Source organism: Crassostrea angulata, chromosome 7 (genome assembly GCF_025612915.1).
Source record: "Crassostrea angulata isolate pt1a10 chromosome 7, ASM2561291v2, whole genome shotgun sequence".
Classification (NCBI taxonomy): domain Eukaryota; kingdom Metazoa; phylum Mollusca; class Bivalvia; order Ostreida; family Ostreidae; genus Magallana; species Magallana angulata.
The window spans coordinates 17522559-17545216 of NC_069117.1; the positions used below are offsets into that span (position 1 = coordinate 17522559).

A 22658-nucleotide genomic window follows, 5' to 3' on the forward strand; every position below is an offset into this window, starting at 1 on the left:
TCTTTTATTTTGTGTCTTCTTTCAGCAGAGTAAAACTCTTGAACTTTTAAATTCACTGTTGCATGAATTTGAGCACTGAATTGTTATTCACAATGTTAAAATTAAAAATGGGAACAAGCCTATCTTAGCTGACGTAAAACACACCTGTATTAACCTGTTCGTTAAAGCACATACTTGCACTCATTCCTTATTGAAACCATATCTAAAATTGAGCTCATTCACCTAATATTTCTAGTGAACAATGATTCAAAGTATTTTTATTTTATTGTTGTAATCATGAAAGTTATCAGAAATTAATCATGATTACAGGCTCTTTTAAAAGAGTAAATTACGATTACATGTAATCACAAAAATGGATGATTTCTGATTACTCAACAACCTTTAATCGATGACTACTGATTACGATTACCCCATCTCTGATGCTTTATCGATGACTTATGACTGTTTTGCACACGTTATACAAAGGAGTTCTAGCCCTTCTATCTATTCACTGCTTGCAGAAAAATAACCTTATTGGCTAACCTGAGCCAAAGCCTGAGAGCTCCAGTGAGCTTTTTTCTAATAAAAATTTTCCGATGTCTGTCATTGTCTTCGCAAGCTTTTCACAGTTTCCTCCTCTTCTTCAAATTAAATGGGTCAATTTTAACCAAACTCCACACAGAGCATCCTGTGGTAAAGGGGTTTCAAGTTTTTTAAATGAAGGGGCCTTTAAAGGTTTTTAAAAGGGTAGATACAAGGTGATTTAGAACAATTGAAATTTTTTGGCAATTTTAAGAAATCGTAATCTCAAAATAAATAGGATCAAAAAACTTATGTCGAAGCACATAAAGATAGGGTGGACCACAATGTAGATAACGTTTTTAAATAGCTCCAACTTGTATTAAAATTGTGTAAGTATGATATTCATACCAAGGCGTGATTAAACACTGCTCCAATGTTACTCCCTCAGTAATTATGAATCCAACTGGTAAGGAGGGCGTTTCTTTATCCCTGTACTTAGAATAATCACTAGTAAGTGTTATTTGAGAAAAACCCAAAATTCCCACAATCTGTGAAGATATGGAGACAAAAAGAGATAAGTTTGAATGAATCAAAACCTGGAACCATTCAGAAAAAGGCTGCGAGGAAAATTCATTCGGATTCTGTTCTTGTATAGTATGCCCCCTACAAAAGCCAGTTTCCTTTGGAAAATTTACTCTTGAGAAGGATTTTCCATCAGAACTTTGGCTGTAGAATAGGATTTTCCCAAAGAAATTCCATACCAATGTCAATTTCCTAGGGAAGAGGAGCCTTATCCGATAGTAAGATGGAAATAGTATGATCCCCTTGGAGCAATTCATGGGGGGGGGGGGGGGGGGGGAGGGGGCGCGAAAACAACCATAAAATAACATGAACTACCGATTTCTCAAATATAGAAAACAATTTTCTCAGATGATGTTTTTAATATAAGGAAAGCTTGGTCAAATATTGTGGAATATTCTAAAGATAAAGACGTTAGAAAAAATGTGTGTTAATTAAATGTCATTTTTTTCACGAAGGAATGAAAAAAACAAGCTTTAGAATTAAGCTGGGCGATTACAATTATTATTGAATATTCAAATAGAACGTATAATCTCTATTTCTTTTTTTCGTTTTTTAGAAACCCAACGAAACATTGATTGATATTTTAATGTACGATATGTAATTTGGCTGTATATGGTTGGGGTTAAAAAATACATCACTAACTACAGTTAATTACGATTACCTCTATACTCTGTAAAATAAAGGAGTTACCAGGTATTAGAGTTAAAAATCCCTCACGTGAGTAGAATTTTGTTTCCTCATCCGTTATATATGTACAATTGTGTTCTCATTCTTATATTTGACATGTTTGGAGAAGATACATGCCGGTTAAATTAATGACAGATTATTTAGAAATAACCTGTGGATATGGAATTCGTAAAACATCAACTACTCTTCTTCCTTTCTTTCTTGCTTTTTTAATATCTCGAAATGTACTATTCATGCCATACTGTATTTTGTTTAGATTAGGTTCATTTCTATATTTGTCAGTCTGTTCATGGCACTGGGGACAAGGCTTGGTCATATTTTCTAACTTTGTCTCTATTCCTGTTTATGACAGGCATATTCACACGTGCTTCAAACATGCTGATGAACTAAGAAGGAAATCGGATTCATTTCACAAAATTATCAACATACAAAGTCTCCCATTGAGAACTTTGTTAGTCGAGCCAACATTTGGAATTTAAGTCGAAGTATTAAAAACCCAGAAGAGGCTTGGCTGAAGTCGATGGTTTAATATGGTATCATTGATTAAGAAGAATTAAGACCCGTCGCAGATGGCCAATGGAGGATTTCCTGGACAACAGAACTATTTGTCTCCCATCACAACGGTGTCTATACGAGGACACGTGCGTCTGTGCATCTTTATTAGGTCTCCATATACAGACTATGACTGCCAATGGGTGTACATGTACATGTATTAAACTAGGCCGCCTTCCACCAAAATATACGACCAGCCACGTACATGAAGCATCATTTTAAAAAGGGCAGACTTATCACTAAAATTGACAATCAAAAAATAAAATTAAAAAACCTAATTCCCCAATCTGCAAAGAAAGGGGGAGGGGAGGGTCTCAAACTGTGATCTACGGTAATCGTATATTAAAATTATTATTGATGTAAAGCATCAATGTCCGAATTAATTCAGTTGTTCAGCACGCATTTTTAATATTAAAAAAATTCGAAAGCTGGGCAAATTTTTATACTCTGCTTGTGAACGCAGTGAATCTCCATCCATTAAATCTCTAAGAATATGATATGCATATGATACATGTATAATCATGCTATCGTTACCGGTCAATTAATTAATAAAAATTTTCTGTTTCAGCAAAAAATTATCAATCCTTCCATATGTCTAACTGTTTTTCTGTGATTTCAGACGAAGGCAGATGCTTCCAGCCATTGTAGTTTTTTTTTTTTTAGTTTTTTTTTTTTTTGGGGGGGGGGGGTGCTGATCTTCCGAATTTTTTATATAAAACTTTTCCTAACTGCCTCACTGGGATGGAATGGTGCAATTTGTTTATATAACACATTCAATAGACATAATTGTCAGCTTGTATTTAACGATTCCTGTAGATTTATGAAAGTAAACGATGCTGGTTGATTGACATAGACACGGGAGCAGGCTGGGAGCCAGAATTTTCCCAAGGAATGGGGTCCACCCCAATAACCCTAACCCCCTACAACACCCAAACAAACAAAAAAAACCCCCAGGAATACCAACTTTGGTTCAGCAATTAAAAAAGGAAAAAGTCTACCCCCCCCCCCCCCCCCCCCCCCCACACACACACACACTCCCGGGGACCCCTACACCCTCAACTCTTTATTGAAGCTCTCCTTGAGGTGATAGGTTATGTTAGTCCCTATTTGTTTGACTGCTAAGATATTTTGCACCCCCTCTTTGGAAACGAAATATTTTGTGTCAGAACCATCAATTATTTGCTTACACTTCTGTTCCATATGTACATGTTCTTATAATAGGCTTTCGTTTTCTAAAGAAAATTATAATTATTTTATTTTCATTAGATACGACCACGGACACCTGAATGTTGATTTTTATGATTCGGAAACACGTTAAAATACCCAGGTAAGCTTAAGGATTTGAGTCCAATTTCCTACATAGCCTGTAGATATGACAAGATGTATCAAGCTAACCTTTCTCCTTTAATAAACTACATTTGTAGGCCAGTTTTACGAATGACCGTTTAATCTGCATGTAAGAAGATTATGCAAGTGCATTTCATCAACTTGATTGATAGTGGCCCCCTTTGAAACCTATGTTCCCACTAGCAGTCCTAAATTTGTGTATTCTGAATAACTGAAGTAATGAGGTTGCACATCTGAAATGTATACAGTACACATGCAACGATAACGACGTATTTTGAACGGCAAATATGAGGTTGGAGTTTATCGTGAAAGGAAGTATAGGTATATGTATATTAAATTCATATTTTTCTGCTGTATCAACTAAACAAGAAGTATAATACATTTTCTACATATCTGGCGCGAAACGTGTCCGATGTTCAAGTAGCAATTATGATATTTATGATACATGTAATTCACTACAGTGAAGTGAAGGTGGCGTGATTTAAGTGAAGGGTAAAGCAAACTTGAACTAGGACCATACATTGTTGATAAGAAAAATTGTTTAATGAATGTGCAATACATAGAACTATTGAAATTTAATCTAGAATCAAGAAAAAAAAAACGAAAAAAATATTGCTGTTAACGTGATTGTGAAAAAAATAACTGAAAAAAAAATGGGGTATGAGATTGGGGTCATACATGATAATCCCAGTCAATCCAGTAATGACGTCAGTGTTATACTCAAAAGTTTATCAAGTAGAAAAAACTTAAACATAATAATTACTTAGTTACGCCACAGGTGCTTTTGGACGTGACCGTGTACTACCCCCCCCCCCCCCTTTTTTCTTTTTTTTTCAATTTTTTTTTTAATTTCTTTGAAGACGTGCTAGGAGTTTTTACCGCGTGTCCACGTCGTGCTCTGCGCGCTGACTGCGTGCACAAGACGTTCTTTACTTCTTGGTCGGTTAATGTTAATTTGTTCAGTTGTATGGAGAACAAACAAGAATTTACAACTAGTAAAAAAAATGATATATTTTTGTTTTGTTTTGATGAATAGGTTCATTGTAATTGAAGCATAACTACTTCTAAATAACTTGTGAATGACTAAGACAAAACTCATTGTAGTCAGGTCTGCACAAAAGAACCGATATTAGTTGTTAGAAAACATAGAAAAGATGTGAAAACATCAGAATCAAATGGCATGAATTCCATCTACGTCCTTTGATAGGTCCTGGAATGTTAGCAAATGCTACTTTTTACATAGTCATGATAAATACTACATCGCTTGCTATTGTACAACAACCATTGTTCGAGTTTTCGTGGTCTGGATGACAACGCACTAGAAACGCCGTCAAAGCGCGGTAAAAACGCAGAAGAAACGTCAAGAGAGCGCGATGAACGCAGCAACGGCTCTTTGGGGTCGCTGTGTGAACGCAGCCAAATGAAAAACAACTTAGCTGCGTTCCTTGAGCGCGCTGACGGAGCTCTCGTGGCGCTGTTGGAGACCTTACGGCCCAGTCACGGCGATCTCATCCCGCTTTTACGGCGTGTTTATCAGAACGCAGAGCCATGGCGCATTGTGCATGTTCAAAGTGCGCGCCGTCGCATGGAGTTCTAAATTGTTCTAGGGGATCCTACCACGATGAATGAAGATGCCCTTGCGTTGTTACGGCGCTGTAAGAGACTCTACTGCGTTTACCTTGGCGTTGTACATTATTCAAGAGCGCAGCGGGGAGAGCCGTGAGGACGCGATGTAACAGGGGTTTCACGGACTCTCAAGTATCAACAGAGTTGTATATGACCTGATTTCACACGTTAATGATGAGGTTCATGTACGTATAGAACCATTTTAACAAGAGCTTGGACTTTTGGTAGTTGAGTCAAACGGCAATGTGACGTAGGCATGTCTATTTCATTGCTGGCCGCTCAGCCATTGCTCTTTGAAATCAACAGGATTTGTCTGGCTTTTGAGCGATGACTACGCAATCAGTGTATAAGCGTCATTCTAACTTGTTTTGGCGCAAGAAATAGATCGTTACATCCTACTGAAAGTCCAAGGTCTTGTTAAAATTGTTCTAGACAGCTCTTGATCTACACCTTGAGTGCTAGGGTTAAAATTAGTGTGCGGATGTATCTTGACAAATATTGAAGATAACCCCGCATATAATCAAATATGTGATTAATGCTGAGTGATACACATGCACATAATTATATTATTTGCTTCCACATCTCAATTTGCTATTGTCTAATTTTACGATTTTATTAATAGTCCTCAAATATTCGTGATAAACAATTTATCAAAATACCGATAACATACCGCAAGACACGAGTGAACATTACATAACCTTGAATTTAAAACTTTGATTGTGACGTCACGCGTACTACATGGAAAGCTATCCATGCATGTCCAAGCCTATAATCCACTGTATGAACACAATACGTGATTTGATGCAAGACCTCAACATTTATATCGACGTAATATTGCACTACATTTTGAATAATCATAGCTCGATGTTTGCTGTGTCGATTTAACTTTCCCATTAAATTCCCAAATTCGGGAACTTACTATGCCACTCTGGCACTATTGAAGCGATCTTTTTTCTCGCGCTTGTGCATTTAAATTTTTTTCCCCAAATCGAGTGATGGGGCGTGATTTTCTATTGACTCCGAGCTATATAATCATGTTCAGTCTAAAGTTGGCGGAAATGGTGGCAGCTCAATGAAAGAGAGAGAGAGTGCAGTCGAGGACATTCGATAAATCAAGCCGTATATAACTGTCAATAACTTTCACCTGGCGAAAGAAGCAAAGAATGGGAGAATTACACAAGTGGAGTTCATTGGGAGTGATAATTTGTCTATTGATTCTCGCCGTTTCTGCAACCGTTTCACAGAAGGTGTTGAACGTGCCCTTGTACGAGACAGGGCGCTGGTGGTGGGTCTCGCTGAGGGACCACCCAGTCCTCACTGTCCTGACGGATTTCTCATCTGTGTACATTTACGCAGTCTACTTGGTCATTGTTTACGTCCTGTACAAACTGTACCGTATTTTCTTCGTGCCGTTGAATAGGATTAGGTACCTAGGTGACATTGGGTATGCTTCAGAGGGAAATATTAAGGACACGGTCAACAGAGTGAGGAAACAAAGGATTGTGGGGGACATACCCCCAGTCTACCCCAACGGCTGGTTTGGGCTTATGGAGGGGTTCAAACTCCAGACTGGAAATGTATTAAACATTACTGCCTTAGGTAAGGAATTACAACGTTACAATGCTACATATTACAATCATTAAGTTACCACAGTGTTTTGGCATTTTTAAACAACCTAAGATCTTTGCTGATCATATGCTCGTGTCAAAACTGAGTGTCACTATATGATTTACCTGTTTAAAGATAAGAGTTTATTAACAAGTGCACGGTGGTATGTTATATTGACTGATGACATTAAACTAGTATATAGGGCATCGAAAAACTCGGGCCTTAGAGCCTCCATAGATATATTATCATATTGAATTAAAATTTATTTACCTCAATAAACTTTACTTGAATTTACTTCAAATACATGTACAACGTTCATTAATTATTTCGTCTCGTTCCAATGAGATTTTTCTTCCTTCTTAGAGCGGAACAAACATTACTAAATTTTGAATTTCCCTGTTTGAAGAACGTTATAATGAGTTTTATAATGGGGTGTATTCGAGAAATTTATCGACCCTGTAAAGTATGGGGATGATATATTTCATTTTGCGCGAAATTTACCGAATTCAGATATAAATTGATGACAGTTTAACAGCTAGAAATTAACACCTCCCAGATTTGAATATATACGCTATTTGTTGATATCGTTTTACACAATTCCAGCCGATGTTAGCGTTTATATTACCATTATACCCGACTCCATGGATCAAGTCATTTCTAGTATGTATGCGGTAAACCCGACCCTCCACAGAATACAGAATATTCCAGATGTTGATCATTTTTGCGGGGACATTTAATTGTGGGTTTCATCTTGCATAAAGTATTTTTCTTTTTTAAGTTTGTTAAAAAAAAATCAATTTCTCATTCAACATATAATTAAGTATGATACACGAGCAGGAAAATAATATAAATGCGTCTAGTACATATACATTATGAGAATGACTGAGTATTTTATGCATGTTAAATAACTAATTAAACTACTTGATTGCTTTCATAAGTACTGCTTTCATAATCAAGGATAAAGTAGAGGAAAGACGAGGGTTAGGGTCCTTATTTTTGTCAATTCGTTGTTTGAAAAACTATCATGTGGATTTTTTAAAGATAATTTCCTTTTCCCCGCCAAATTGTTCTAATTAAGTTTCATAACGAAATCTTTGAAACCAACGTTTAATAGGTACGTGACTGACATTGTATATATTCTTGTTGATGATTTAGACATGGTTAATTATTGAAAGATCAAAATATACGGAACAAAACAATGCATTTACTAGTATTACATCTTTTGCTATTATTAAGTTGCGATCACAAACGATCATTCGGGAATCGCTGGTCTCCGGTCCTTGGTTCTATTTTCTCCTTCCTTCTACATCTTTCCAGCTTGTCTTTTTCAGTTTGATATTTTACGTTTATATTACCTATCACTTTAAGGTCAGACGATACGTTCCTCAATTTTATATCACTTTTTTCATTGATTTACTTTTACTTTGACAAGCTTTCTTGCATTTGTGCAAGATACTAGAGTATGCAATTTCCTATATGATCTTATTGAAAATACACTTGACTTGCTGATTCTAAGTTTTTTGGCATATCTATATATATTTTTTTTTAAAGAATTTAATCACTTAAGATGATAATAAACAATAATGATTTTATTTGGTTTATTATCAGGCCGTTGAAAATTTGAAAAATTATCATTTTTCGACGAACGTGTCGTCTGGCCTTAATTGAATATCTTGACCCGTTGCCCTTAATTTCAGTTCGATATCTCGTCATACAATCTTCCAGTTTGATATTTTGTCATGTACAATCTTCTGGATTGATATCTGGACGTGCAGCTTTTCAGTTCGATATTTTGCCTTACAACCGGTCATTCAATATCTCATCTTTCAACCATTTGAAAACAATACCATGCCTTCCAACACCTTGCCCTTCAACCTTCCAGATCGATGCTCTGCCCTACAGAAGTAGAACCCGACCATGAGAGTGATTCTACTCTCATCAGTAACCGATTTGGTCTTTGAAACAAACTATAAGCTAGAATGGTGTTAATTCGATTCGTGAGAGTGTTTCAATAGCTTGCTGATTAGGCATTAGCCATTGTTGAATCAAACCTCGTCGAACGCTTAAGACTACAATTAAACAATACAGCATCAACCCAACCGTTCAACAACTTAACATTAATTAAGCAAGGAATGACATTTCATTTGTTTTATTGCGTCATAAATTTCGTGATTTCGCAAAAGATCAATTTTTACAAGTGATAACACACAACGAGGAAGGAGATAGCAGGAATATGCCGTTCTCAAGGACTTCGAGTTGATTATTATTTGTTGTAGTACTTGAAAACTACTGTTGGCCATAAATGACTCCCAGGGTTAAGCAATGCTGTCGGTCCATTCTACTTCATAACACGCTTTACAGGGATAAAACACAAATCGATACAACAACTCGTTAGCAGACACTTGTTCACCTTAGACTCCGGGTGTGGTGAGTTTGTTTTGCAACTGTTGTTTCCTTGATCCCCGAAGCAGATTAATAATTCATACGTAACTTCTACCATCAACAACTGATGGCGATCAGTTGAAATGAAAAAAAAAACAGCCTGCAACTAAGGCTGACAAAATGTACCAAAGTAACTCGGAATTTCAGCTCAGTTGTTCCTCAAAACGTAAAGGAAAAGTTGGGTTTTTTTTTAAACCGCACTCATATTGTTTCAACTAAATGTAGATGATTGTGTCTGATTTATTAAACCCATCGATCCGATCATAGTTTTAGCTAGAGATAAATGCTTTGCTAGCTGTTACAGCTAAGTTGGATTCATCCTACAATTCCGAAGCCAAACCTGTAAAAGCATACGCTGCGAATGTAATTTTTTTTATTAACACTTCAATAAAAAGACGGTTTTTATACACTATGGTTTTATTCTCATTATGAACGTTCTGTTTTTTGGTGTTTTTTTTTCTTAATTAATGATTCAATTAACTGTAATGAAAAGATGTTTTAAATCCTAAAAATATGCGTTCTAGATTGATTACAACACCCGAAAACATCCCGTATCCGTAAATAACAAAACAATTATTTTTATATCTTTTGAGCAATAGAACGTGTTCCTTGCTAATCTAGTTGGCATCCATTATCAAATATTCATACTCCCCTGGTAATATTTTGCTGGTCCAAATGACCGATATATCTTGTATGTACATGTAAATGTTCGCACTGTTGTATTAAGGTCCATAAGGGTGCCTGTTTACTTGGATACAATCAACATTTTTCTTAGTCACAGATGTAGTAGATTTCTTATACAATTTCGATTTTCACCTTTAAAAATCGCGGTTGAAAGATTTTCAGTATGATTATGCAATTCCCTAGTACAAACAATTGAACCAATCTTGGTCATTCTAATTGCAAAATTGAATTGTATATTTTACTCAGTGCGAGTAGTCATTTATATTTATGGTTGGTTGCTCTCTCAGAAAAACTTGATTAATCGGTGAAAGTTAGTTACGTAAAGTTCACAAAAAGAGACTAGTTTTAGGTTCCTCTTCGATGAACGTACAAATGAGAAATTTGGAAAAGAAATACTAAGGGAAGTGTTTAAAGAAATTTACGTAAATCCGCGTTGCCTTTTGAACAATTTTATTGGTGTAAAACATGGCAATTCTATGTACACAACACTGCTGGGTAAATGCATGATTAGAGCTATGTCTATTTAACTTCACAATGAGTCCTGACAAACTTTACTTATTTTTGTCAAAATATTTTATAGTAACCATTGGTTACTTTGATCAATCCATCTAAAGATTCAATGCTGTCTGTTGGCATGAACCCATTAAAGAGATATACGTCTGTACCAGTACCGTTCAGCAACTTCTGTTATTTTTTCCGTCTTTTTCTTGGATGGATGGGTGGATGTTGTGTTCGTTAAAAAAGACGGATCAGTTTGAAAGTATCCATTTTTATTGAAGCCATCAGATCATTTGGTCATCATTAAGACCTTTTGCAATATTGAAGTCCTCTTTCCGCCATTCTGTCATTATAGCAATTTTCCGGGGGGGGGGGGGGGGGGTATGTAATGTGTTTGTACAAAATCAGTTAATATTTAACATGCGACTGTATATCGATGACTTACATTTCAAGTTTTGCATAAATTGACCAACTTTCAGCGGTGCATTTATCCTATGCAACTTACGTCTGGCATTAATCAATCTAGTGTTAACATATACTCATAACATATTCTACGAAATACCGGTATCTTGTTTTTCATTTTTTGAATGTTCTATCATTATTATCATAATTTAATGACTATCTGAAAGAGCTTTTCCGCAATTGTGACCAATACACGAAATTCTGAGTATTTTTAATTGCCGTAATAGGATGGAGTATAATAAGTACAACCCCTTTGTACACACGGCTTTGGGTTATTGTGTATGTGACAAATGAAGTTGTGACTTTACAAATAAAACGGTATATTTAACCAGATCAAGAATTCATTTCAAAATAGTAGTAGATCAATAAAATCGCAGATATTGATACTCTTGACAGAGAAAGACCAATCGATACACCTTTTGGGTTTGTTTCCCCCTCAAATCAATAAATCTAGTATATGTTGTTTTTAATTTATTTCAAGCGTAACAGTAATAGAATGAATAAATGATATCCCTCACATTATTGGTGAATCGGTAATCGATATCGAGTAAATCGCAGCCAGCTCAATACCATGTTTTTAAAAAGCGTTCTTTAGAGGGGGAGTTAAGAAGTGGGACTTAAAAAGACCCACAGAGTAGTCCGAACATGTCATAGGACCTCGTTAACGGCCGTATATGTTGTCACTCGGGCAAAAAGTTTAAATGTCCACTCGTTCACACGTGTTGTAAGCTTTGGTTAATGTGAATGGGAGGGTGAACTATTGGTAATTAAGGATAAGATCAAATCTGAACGGCGCAATCGGAAATGGAATGAAACTTGTCCTGGAATATATGACTTTGTTGAGTAAGAGTAGAAAGTACCAAGAAAGTAATGAGGAGAGAGAGAGAGAGAGAGAGAGAGAGAGAGAGAGAGATTTAAAAAATGATGTCTTTAGATATTATATTGTCTCTTAAATCAGGTATATCAGTATAACATGAACTATAGAAATGAACAAAATCTATCTCTTTAATTTCTTTAACATTTGTTTTAAACTTTTTGTTTAAAATGATTTTCCGAATTGGGGAAAGGTCCCCTTTACCCTCTCCCCTCCTCAAAATATTTTTCTTAAAATGGTGTTTACGTGTATCTTATTGCGCTAGTGATTTTATTTTCTTACGTGTAAGGGTATTGCTGCAATTGATGTACACGCTCAGTGCTTTAGTGGCAAATAGATCCATCATATAATTTAGCATTAAGTGTTTGTGATTATAGGTACTTGTTTTCGCAAGGGCCGAAATTTGGCTCAATTTCCAGTTGAAAGAAAGTTTAATTTTTCTTTAAGCAGTATTTCATTTTTACAGAAAACTTTAATTTTGCATTTAAGGAGGCCGATTGGGGGGGGGGGGGATTGAGGAAAAAACTACAATACCAAAACTCTTTATTTTTAACCATATGTCATTTCCTACCTTATATGTAAAAAATACTAAATTCTACCTTCTGGTTTTTAGTGGGGGCCATCTCAAAATATTAAAAAGTACCATATGCTATATATCTGGAGCATGACGAACGAAGATTGGTATAATGGATTCATTCAAAAAATAGGGAAAATGTACTCGAGGATAGCATCATTTTAATTCTTTCCCTTGAAAATGATAAATTAAGATATCGTTTAATTTAGACGTATTCAGCTATTTGGATTGATATCATTTTTTCAAGTTAAAGTAATAATGTGCTAACTGGATAAAACAGGATAATATGCTGCGAAATGGGATAAAAATCATTACACAATTCATTGTCGTACGAAATTCGATTTTGTCTGGTATGAAAATATCCAGGTCTGAATGTCATTATCCTATCCTCATCCGTTTCTTGACTATATGATTCTCCTATATTTGTGTTATACAAATTCACTTAAGAAAAGATCACACTGTCTTCAAATCAAAAAAAGCTTAAGAAGTCTTCCACATACATCTATATGTTGATACGAGATAAGATTAAGCATTTTCCAAGTTTTTGTTGACAGGGTTGAATTTGGCCGTATTCCGTGCGGAAGATGGAAAGGCGCATGTCGTTGACACCTACTGCCCACATATGGGCGCCAATCTTGCCGTTGGCGGGCGAGTTGTGGGCGACTGTATCGAATGCCCATTCCACGGCTGGCAGTTCCGGGGAAGTGATGGGAAATGCACCAAGATTCCATACTCAGAGAAAGGTCGGTACCATTATAATTATACATGTCTTTTAAATTGATAAAGGTAAAAATACTTTATACTTGTACAAAGGTAAGATTCAGTCATACCTTGTATACATATATAGGTAAAGGTCAATAAAACTATAATTTATACAATACTATATAAACATGTACTTGTAAATGGAAAAAGGTCAGAAATACTTTATTGATAAATAAAAGTTACTTAAACTTTATACATAGACAAAGGTAAAGAAAACTCTGTTTAAGGAAGATGGAAATTTTTTTAGCATTATCATAAGGTGATCAAATACGGTCGATGTGATCAAATCCAATAAAAGCCGAGGGCTTAATGTTAGAAAGATCACGCCTGATCGTATTTTATCACCTCATAATATTCAAAGAATGATTTCTTATTACTTATATGTATATAATTTTCAGCTTTTCTTTATATTAGAAATTAATTTATTGACAATTTTATGCGATTTTTATTTCGTATAATTATGTAATTATGCAAACCCCACTTGCGCGGTCACAATACGTCATTTGCATCATTGATGAAATTTATTGGACTATATGTTACGAAGAAGGTATAGTTTCAGTCATATTTTGTCCTGTTTTAAAGTGATTTTTAGATATATCACAAAAATTTAACTGTAGCGTTTATTTGCACAAGAATATTTAAAAATTGAGAATCTTTTAATAATTTCCTTATTAGACTTTGGGGGTAATTGTGACTTCTGGGTCATAAAAGTGCAATTTCCTGTTTTTTCTTGAGGCTGAGCAGAATACACCAATTTTCGGTACTTTTTTAAATAAGAACTTCGTCCCTTACCTACAAGGAAATTTACATTAAAATTTTATTATGGAATTTCACATAAAATCTATTGATATCGTTGTAGGCGACAGCTGTGGACATATTTTGAGAAAATGTGTCATTTTTTTGTCAGTTTTGGCTGCATCTAAGGAATATAACAGATTTTCGAAGTCATTATTTCCTTTTAGAAACAGAATAAAAGTGCATAACTTGGTACTTTTTACACACATGTTTTCAAGGTTGTATATGTTTATTTTCTTTAGATTTAAACAACATTTGAATTTCAGGACAATATTGAAAGAAACTGTGCCATTTCAGCAGTTGTACGATTATATATTGAAATAGTCATTGATGAAATGTGATAAACTATACATTACAAAATCGATTTGTAGTGTTATCACAGACAAAGACACTGGAAATTTAAATATACACAGATAAAGGTTAGAAATACTTTATAATTATATACATGAATACATGTAATTGTAATATTATACACATAGATAAAATTCATATAAAACTCTGTATATACATTTACAAAAAAAGTCATGTAAATTAGTTAATATACAAAGACTAGTATTACTATATTCATAGACAAGTAAAATGCGGCATATCTACAGAATATGCATAAAACACGGGGTCAGTTACTGTATTAAAATACATGACATGCGCGGATCTAGAAATTTTTTCAAGGGAGGGGGGTCCGAAAGATAATTGTGTTTGCGGGGGGGGGGGGGGGGGTCCGAGGCATATTTGCGATAATTTTACTATGTAAATTTAATAAATTTTCATCATCGGGGGGGGGGGGGGCACCTCTAGATCCGCGCATGCATGAGTTATATAGATGTGTACTCAGGTGTGTAGTATTAGATTCAATTGGAATTCAATCATTCCAACAAGAGCTTGGATTTTTAGGTAGTTTTGTCAAACAGCAATGTGACGTAGTCTTTTTAAGGCTCTTTGAAATCAACAAGATTTGTTTGGCCTTTGAGCTAAGACTATGCAATCTATATTTCACTCGAAACCAGTGTCATTTTTAACTTGTTTTGATGCAAGAAATAGTCAGATAATTACGTCCTACCGAAAGTCCAAAGTCATTTTTTAATTCAGTTTGCAGTCACATATACAATATTCGCTGCTTGCATTTTGAAGATTATCATTGTATTTGAAAATATTGCTTACTAGTAGGTAGAGAGAAATGCGGGGGTGTACCTGTTTGGTTTATTCTTCTTATCATCATTTCTGTACTGCTTTAAAACATAAAACAAATTATATGAAATGGTCATGGTTTATGATAATGAATACACAATGCTGTTAGTTACGTTATACAGTTCGAAGTCGCGGTCAGTTTGACGTTACGTTTACAACGCTACGAAAAGTCACGATTTTCCGTTGCATCAGTATGAACGCAGGAAAACTCTGGCATATAGCCATAACAAATTTGAAATTAGACAACCTTTATATGTGTTCTATAAAATTGTGTTAAAATATACAAATGGGCAAAATATGCCATAACGCAATATTTGCGAAAACGTTGGGTTTCTCGCCCTACTCAAACTTACAGATATCTTAACTTTAGAAAAAGCGTCATTTTATAAGTATGCTGTGTCAGAGTGCTTTACTTTAAACGCCTTCTTATGATTCTTCGACTTATTTTTATCAGTCCCAGATGTTGCGAAGATCAAATCGTACACGTCGACGGAAGTGAACGGCTGGATCTACCTGTGGTACCACGCGGAAGGATCCGAGCCGACCTGGCAGATTCCGGTAATTCCGGAAATACAGTCAGGGGACTGGGTGTACAACGGCCGGACGGAGCACTACATTAATTGCCATATAGAGGTAGGGGGCAAGGCATTGTGTAAAAATTTGAGTAGTTAATTACTTGGTTGTTAATGTCCAGCATCCCACTTTAACAAGAAGTGAACGTAAATCATTAGAATCTTCATTCGCTCACAAAGTGTGAGAAATATCTTTCATGGAATGATATGTAGCGGAATCTTTCTGGTTTGTTGATATTTAAAAATTATCTTTCTCGTTTATTAAATTTAAGGGAGTCTGTTCAATATTCTGAGATGAAAAGGAATCTTCCTCATAAATGAGACATGTACTGAGTATACCAAGTTTCACTGAGATGTAGAGCCATTAAAACAAGACCTTGGAGATTTCGGTAGGAGGTAGCTATCTATTTCCTGCGTCAATGACGTTGAATTCAAGTAAAATATGCACCGATAAGCGAATGCGTAGTCTTAGCTCAAAAGCCAGACAAATCATGTTGATTTCAATGAGCCATGGCTGAGTGGCCAACAATGAAATAGACAGGCCTACGTCACATTGCTTTTTGACACAACTATCTAAAGTCCAAGCTCTTGTTAAAATGGTTCTTACAGTGTTCTTCCCTAACTGAGGTGTAATAAAACTTCTTTATTGCACTGTGATCATGTGATGCAAGGGAATTTTCTTCAAATTGTGTGTATATCGGAATGTAACGGGCCATTTTTTAATCTTTTTCTTATATTGAGTTATGACATAATAGTTCACTTGCGCAACAGAATCTTTCTCGTAATGTATACATTGTAATGTAACGAAATAATTCTCATTTATGAAAATGTAAAACAGGTTGTTTCATACTGAGATATAACGAAATCTTTCTCTTATATAGAGTTGTAAAGGGATTTTATTCTCTGTAACGAAATATTTCATTCAAATGACATACTACTAAAACTAAATCTTGCACATCTTGAGTGGTAACGAATTCTCACAATTATAATTATATCACACTTATTTGTAACTGATTATTTATTCATTTTCAAAATTTTACGGAATCAATAGACAATATCTGAATATCAACAGACAACATCTGAATTACCAAAATCCTTATTCGTACTTTATCATGCTTTAAATAAGTTTTAACCAAACTACCAAATTTCCGCTTCTTACAGGAGGTCCCGGAGAACGGCGCTGACGTGCAGCATCTGAAGTGCGTGCACACTCCACTGATGACGTCAGGGATCGACCTGCGCTACATGTGGAGCAAGCTGTGGTCGTTTGGATCCCACTCCTGGACAGCGAGCTGGGAGCCCCACCCCGCCCCAGAGGAACACATAGGGACCATGACACTGACCCACTGCTTGTATCTGTTCGGAAAAGAAATGAACCTAATAGACATGACGGTCAAGGCTAGACAGGTGAGTCCCCCGGGCACTTGTTTCCGTGATAAAGAAATACCCCAATATTATCCAAGATACCTGAAGAATAAACTGAGAGAGATTGATTAGGACTATACTCTGTCCCGAGTTTTTGCTTCCACCACTTTTTGCTGGATATTTCAATAATCGTAAATACCTTTGTGCTCAAACTACGTTCATCCACTCATATGAAAAATGTCCAGATTATCTGTTTTGAAACGCTCCCTCCCAAAATAGAAAGTCTACGGAGATTTTGCATTGCATCAGCCATTGATAACCCCGGATGATAACGTTGAAAAATTGCGCGAGGTATTCCGAGTACTTCCGAATGGAGAAAAGATGTAAACATTTCCCATTATAAATCTCCGTAAGAAATTTGTTTTCGTTCCTGTGAACTTTAATGAGTGAAAAAAGATAATTGTTCAATGAAGATATCTTAGATATATTCCCTTTCTTTGATTTCAACTGTACTTCTATCACAGGTATGTGTATTTTTATCAAAAATCACCAAAAATTGATGGAAGCAAAGACTTGGGACAGACTATAAATACTTTAAATAACTGCGTCTAGCTGAAATTATGTAATACTCCCTTTTTTTAAGCACATTAACATTTTTTGGTCGAACTATTAAATATCTAGAGCATGATATCCTGTTAAGAAAGTTGCATTGTCTAACAAAGATCTTGTTTAAATGGGAGAAAATAATAATTTCTGCGAAAAATATTTAGTTGTACCAGTGTCATCGTCTGTGATAACACTACGAATCGATTTTGTAATGTCCAATACAGTTCAGTGTTTATGTTGATATTTAATCGTTAAAATACTGAAAATGATATGAATATAAGGATTAAGGAATCATTCTTTTAATTTTAAGAGTTGATCAAATACGGTCGGGTGTGATCAAATCTATCATTAAGCCCTTACGGCTTTATTGGATTTGATCACCCTGACTGTATATTATCACCTCACGATACTCAAAAAATATTTCGTTATCTCTCAATTACATTCGTATTTAAACAGCTACTCGTAGTGTTTGGTGTCATCTGTAGATTTGTTTAACTAGTATCTAAAACTCCTGGAGAAAAAGGCTCGATTTGAAAAAAGTTAAAAGAAGATCAATGAATATTCGAAATCTTAAAGATTTCTACGAGAAGACCCTATATGACGTACATTTATTTTCGGCCCATGATTTCTTTTTCGCCTTCCTATACTTGCAAACGGTTCCACCTTGTCTTGAAGAATCCCAGACACAGTATATGATTGATAATCTCCAATGACCACAGTAATTTAAAAATTGTTTTGAATTCGCTCAGTCTGAAATTCGCCTGCTGACAACAGGGCGATAGGACGAAAATAAAACGAAGGCGAATATTTTTCTTTAAACAATACTTCATGGCTTGAGAAATCTTATTACAAATTGAAATTTCCAGATTGATCTAAAAAGTAATTTCTAAATGACAAGTAAAATGTACTCATGTTGCTGCTGATAGCAATGAAAGTTGCGATTAATGGATTCTAACGATTAACTGAAGTAACTGTAAATTAAGCAGCTATTTCTTATCTTCAACAACTTCTTACATTCTGTGTGGTTCAAGACATTCCAAATGACAGCTGATATATATCGATTGATCCAAACTCTCAGCACGTCTCTGCAGTTTTCAACTAAGAGAATTCTAGAAATATGTAGTAGCCTAGCTGAAAATGTTATGTGCCAAAAAAATAGATAACTTAAAATGACTAATTCGGAGACGTAAAATTAAGAACATTTTCAAAACAGATGCGTTTAGAAAATAAATATTTACTTTGTTATTGTATACAGAATTGAAACGTTTTCGGCAATGAATTTTTTTATGAATTAAATAAATGTTTTTATTCTGTACAGAAATTAACATATCGTCGCAAAAACCCCCATTTCTGAACTGTTTGATGTAACAAATTCACGTAATTCAGTCATGATTCGATGAATATACCTGGTGTGTGGTTAAAAGCCATTGTAATTCAGGACATGTCCTAGTTCGATTTTTATGATAACGATAATAGTTTTTCGTTTCCCATTCTTTTGAAACATTAAGTCAAATTTTGCAATTCCACAGTAATTTCAGGGTCAGTAGATACTCCATTGATTACTATCGGCGTGACGTCATCTTGATCAGGGAAAGAATTTGCCAGGCTGGTTTTTTAAAATACAAATTCACTAACAGACGGTTATCGGTCCTATGTAAGCATTGGCGATGACGTAAACAGTTTAAGTGGATGTTGGAGAACAGATGACATCAACCACTACGAGAAGCTGTCTGATAGTCGAACAATCGAAGACATATCAATTATAACGTCAACATGCCTGCGATTTGAGGTGTTACTACATAAGCCTCCACTTCTTAGATGGAAAGACGGTTTTGCTGTAGTTTGATGACTTTTGTTAATCAGAATTATTTTGGAGTGTTTTTATATCAAAATTCTATAGATCGACCTTGGGTACAGTAATTTTATTATAGTTCGAATTCTGTAGCATTGTCTAGAGATAGAATTATTTTAATACTTTGCACATGAATATATATATTAGGTACATCGACCTATAAAGATAGAGTAATTTGATATACTTATTATGTAGATTGTTGTAGATGTAGATCAATCTTTATTTACTTACATTTTAGATCGGTCCAGGGATAGTATATCTGACATTCCAGTCCCCGCTCGGTAACGGAGCCTTCCTGCATCACATTACTCCATCAGAGCCCTTGCTACAGAAACTAGTGCATAACATCTACATACAACGGTACAGCCCCACCGTGGTGGCCAATTTCCTTATGCTGGGCGAGGCTATCCAGGTATTCATTCCAGTTTGATGGACATACTATTTTTTCCCCAAGAGATTGTAAATGTCCTGGGTTTTTTTTATATTTACCAATGTATTGTTTATTTTAAGTTCAACTACAGAGACTGTATTTTCAAAGATAAATTCTTTGTAAAATATATTTTTTTTTTGCCATTTCAATCCAACCTAGGCTATGATTTTTTAAGAACAATATACTTTAATACGATACCGTAACGTAAATGATTTTGTACTTGCAGGTCGAGCGAGACATAATGATTTGGAACAACAAACGATATGAACGGAAACCAATGTTTGTCAAATCTAAAGAAGATTCTTTAGTTGCAAAGCACAGAAGATGGTACTCTCAGTTCTACTCGGAAAACAGTCCTCGGTTAAAGTTTCAGAAAGACACAATGGAATGGTGATTCCGATACTACGTAACTAAATAGAGTTATCTCCCTTAAGGCACTTGGAACTTTCTAAAGCTATGAAACAGTATTTGTTTTTTAATTGATCGAATACTAGTATAGTAATAAGTATCGTTATTTCAAATTTGCAAGTTGCCAACCTTACATTAATTATGTAATGACTGTTTAGCGGCTGTATGCTTATGTAGTACTAGTTCTAGAAATTCAAGAAAATTCTAGAAATAGTCACTCAAGAGGTAGGTCAAAATCAGGGCCACATTTGGGTGGGATGTACTAAATGTGCTGAACTTATGTATGCATGTAATTTAAAAAAAACAACGAAAGGACAACAGGTGATTGTCAATAGATGAATGTGATGTCCAGCTTGTATTGGCACAGAGGAGATGACGAACATTCCTCTTTAACACTCTGTTTTGTTTTTCAGTTATGTTCGAATTTGTATTGAAGATTTTTTCTTAATTGAAAAGTTTTGTATCAGTGGGTATAAGCAAGATGATAGTTGTTATGAAAGATAGATGAAATTCAATTATTTATTATATGTATTTATTGTGTGCATGTACGTCTGCTTCATCTGTTTCTACATCTTGATTAAATTTCACAACTACAAACTGGTTTCCTTCCGTTTTTTACAATCCTGATTAAATTACACTGTCACACCTATAAATGTATTCCGTTCTTGTTTTAAATTTGTAAAATGGCGTCTTGGTGATCTATAAACAATGGCGTTTACAAGTCACGTGATTTGTATGTCGATGCGCCTGCTTTACTATTGCATCAAAACACAAGGGCTGTCTGTGAGTGTGTTAAATGATAGTTTACAATTAGTCCTCTTATAAATATTCTTACTATGGAGGTCTGATAAATGATCTGAAATGGGGTGTCGTAAGGCTAAAATCCATAGGTAGTTTGTTATTTTAAATAACAGTGGAAGCAATTTTGTAAGATGCAAATATTAGTTCATTTCAGTTATGGTATGAAATATCAAATTTTAAAGCTTATGATAATTGTAAACTCTTAAACAAATCAATCATACTTTATTTATTATGAAAAAATGCATGTAAGTAATGAAAATATTAGATAAAGATTCTTTTCTGTAATGAATTATAGTAACGTATAGATACATGTATATAGATTGTTAGATCTATTGATTAGAGAGTTTATATCTCTCGGGGCGTCTTTGAAAAGCAAATCTATTTAAGCACTGAAAGCTTATTTTTGGATGTCGTCGATTCTATAACACTCCGAGGCTGTGCATACAATTAAATTGAATACCGCGCGTTAGCGCAATATGATAGTTTGTCTGCATAGCCTTGAATGGTGTGTTATAGGATCGACATCCAAAAATAAGCATTGAATATTTATATTCATATTGATGTTTATTTGTATGAGGTATTGTGTATTGTCGTTGTAAAGCCATTATATACGCTCTTAGTCCGGGAAATGAAACATACATGGAAAAGCCATATGGCTCATATTAACATATTATATTTAGTTCGGTTCCGTGACTTAAAATATACTGCCAGAAACTTTGTGGGTTTTTTTCATTAAAGAGTAGATATGATTAAATGATTATTTTTTAAAAGTACATATTAAATTGGTTATATAAGTTTGAATGAATCATTTATTTATACAATAATAAATATATTTAAAACGCGTTATGACATTTATATTTGTGCTCTTGGCGCATGAATAGGCTAAGTGTTTTCACAGAAAATTGAGAGTCACAGATTTGCAAACATTAGGTGAAATGTACAGGGGGTAAAATTAAAGAAGAGCATGAAATGATACGAACAGTTTTCGAGCCTTTCCTTGCTCTTGTAGACCGTTTTGCACAGTTCAACTGTCATCTCTGAAAAGTTAATATACATGTGTAGTTTATATATGTTGAATGGTTTTGAGTGAGATCCAATGACAGAATATTAATTGGTTCCTGTACAATGACAGAAAATCAATGTATAGGGACATGGTTACGATTTGAGCTATAAAATTGAATTTTACCTGTTATTTTTCCATGGTTAAAATGCCAACTTATATAATTTAATTGTAATGACTAATCGAAATGTGAATGTACTTTGTTATGCGTACATAATCAAGCTTTTTGTTAATATCGTGGTCATGCACCTTTAAAGAATACGTATAGTATTTGTTCGGTATCAAAAGAATTATTTTTGAAATATTTTTTCAAAAATTACATGTATAATGTTTAATACAATTGAAAAACATTCATCACTAAAAAAAAAAAAGAAATGTTTCGAAA

At 34.8% G+C, this 22658-nt stretch overlaps 1 protein-coding gene across 1 annotated transcript; it reads left to right on the forward strand.

Annotated features, from left to right (window-relative positions):
* Positions 1-6125: 6125 nt before the first annotated feature.
* On the forward strand, positions 6126-21009 carry LOC128155544 (cholesterol 7-desaturase nvd-like). The gene is made up of 6 exons (XM_052817309.1): positions 6126-6894; positions 12992-13180; positions 15634-15812; positions 16913-17158; positions 19813-19986; positions 20231-21009. The coding sequence occupies exons 1-6, from the start codon at positions 6459-6461 to the stop codon at positions 20396-20398; spliced, it is 1392 nt and encodes a 463-aa protein (XP_052673269.1). The 5' UTR covers positions 6126-6458; the 3' UTR covers positions 20399-21009.
* Positions 21010-22658: the final 1649 nt, after the last annotated feature.

Coding starts and splice junctions, on each gene's coding strand:
- LOC128155544 (XM_052817309.1), top strand. CDS start 6,459: ATGGGAGAATTACACAAGTGGAGTTCATTGGGAGTGATAATTTGTCTA. Junction 15,813..16,912: donor ACATTAATTGCCATATAGAG/GTAGGGGGCAAG, acceptor CGCTTCTTACAG/GAGGTCCCGGAGAACGGCGC. Junction 19,987..20,230: donor TGCTGGGCGAGGCTATCCAG/GTATTCATTCCA, acceptor TTGTACTTGCAG/GTCGAGCGAGACATAATGAT.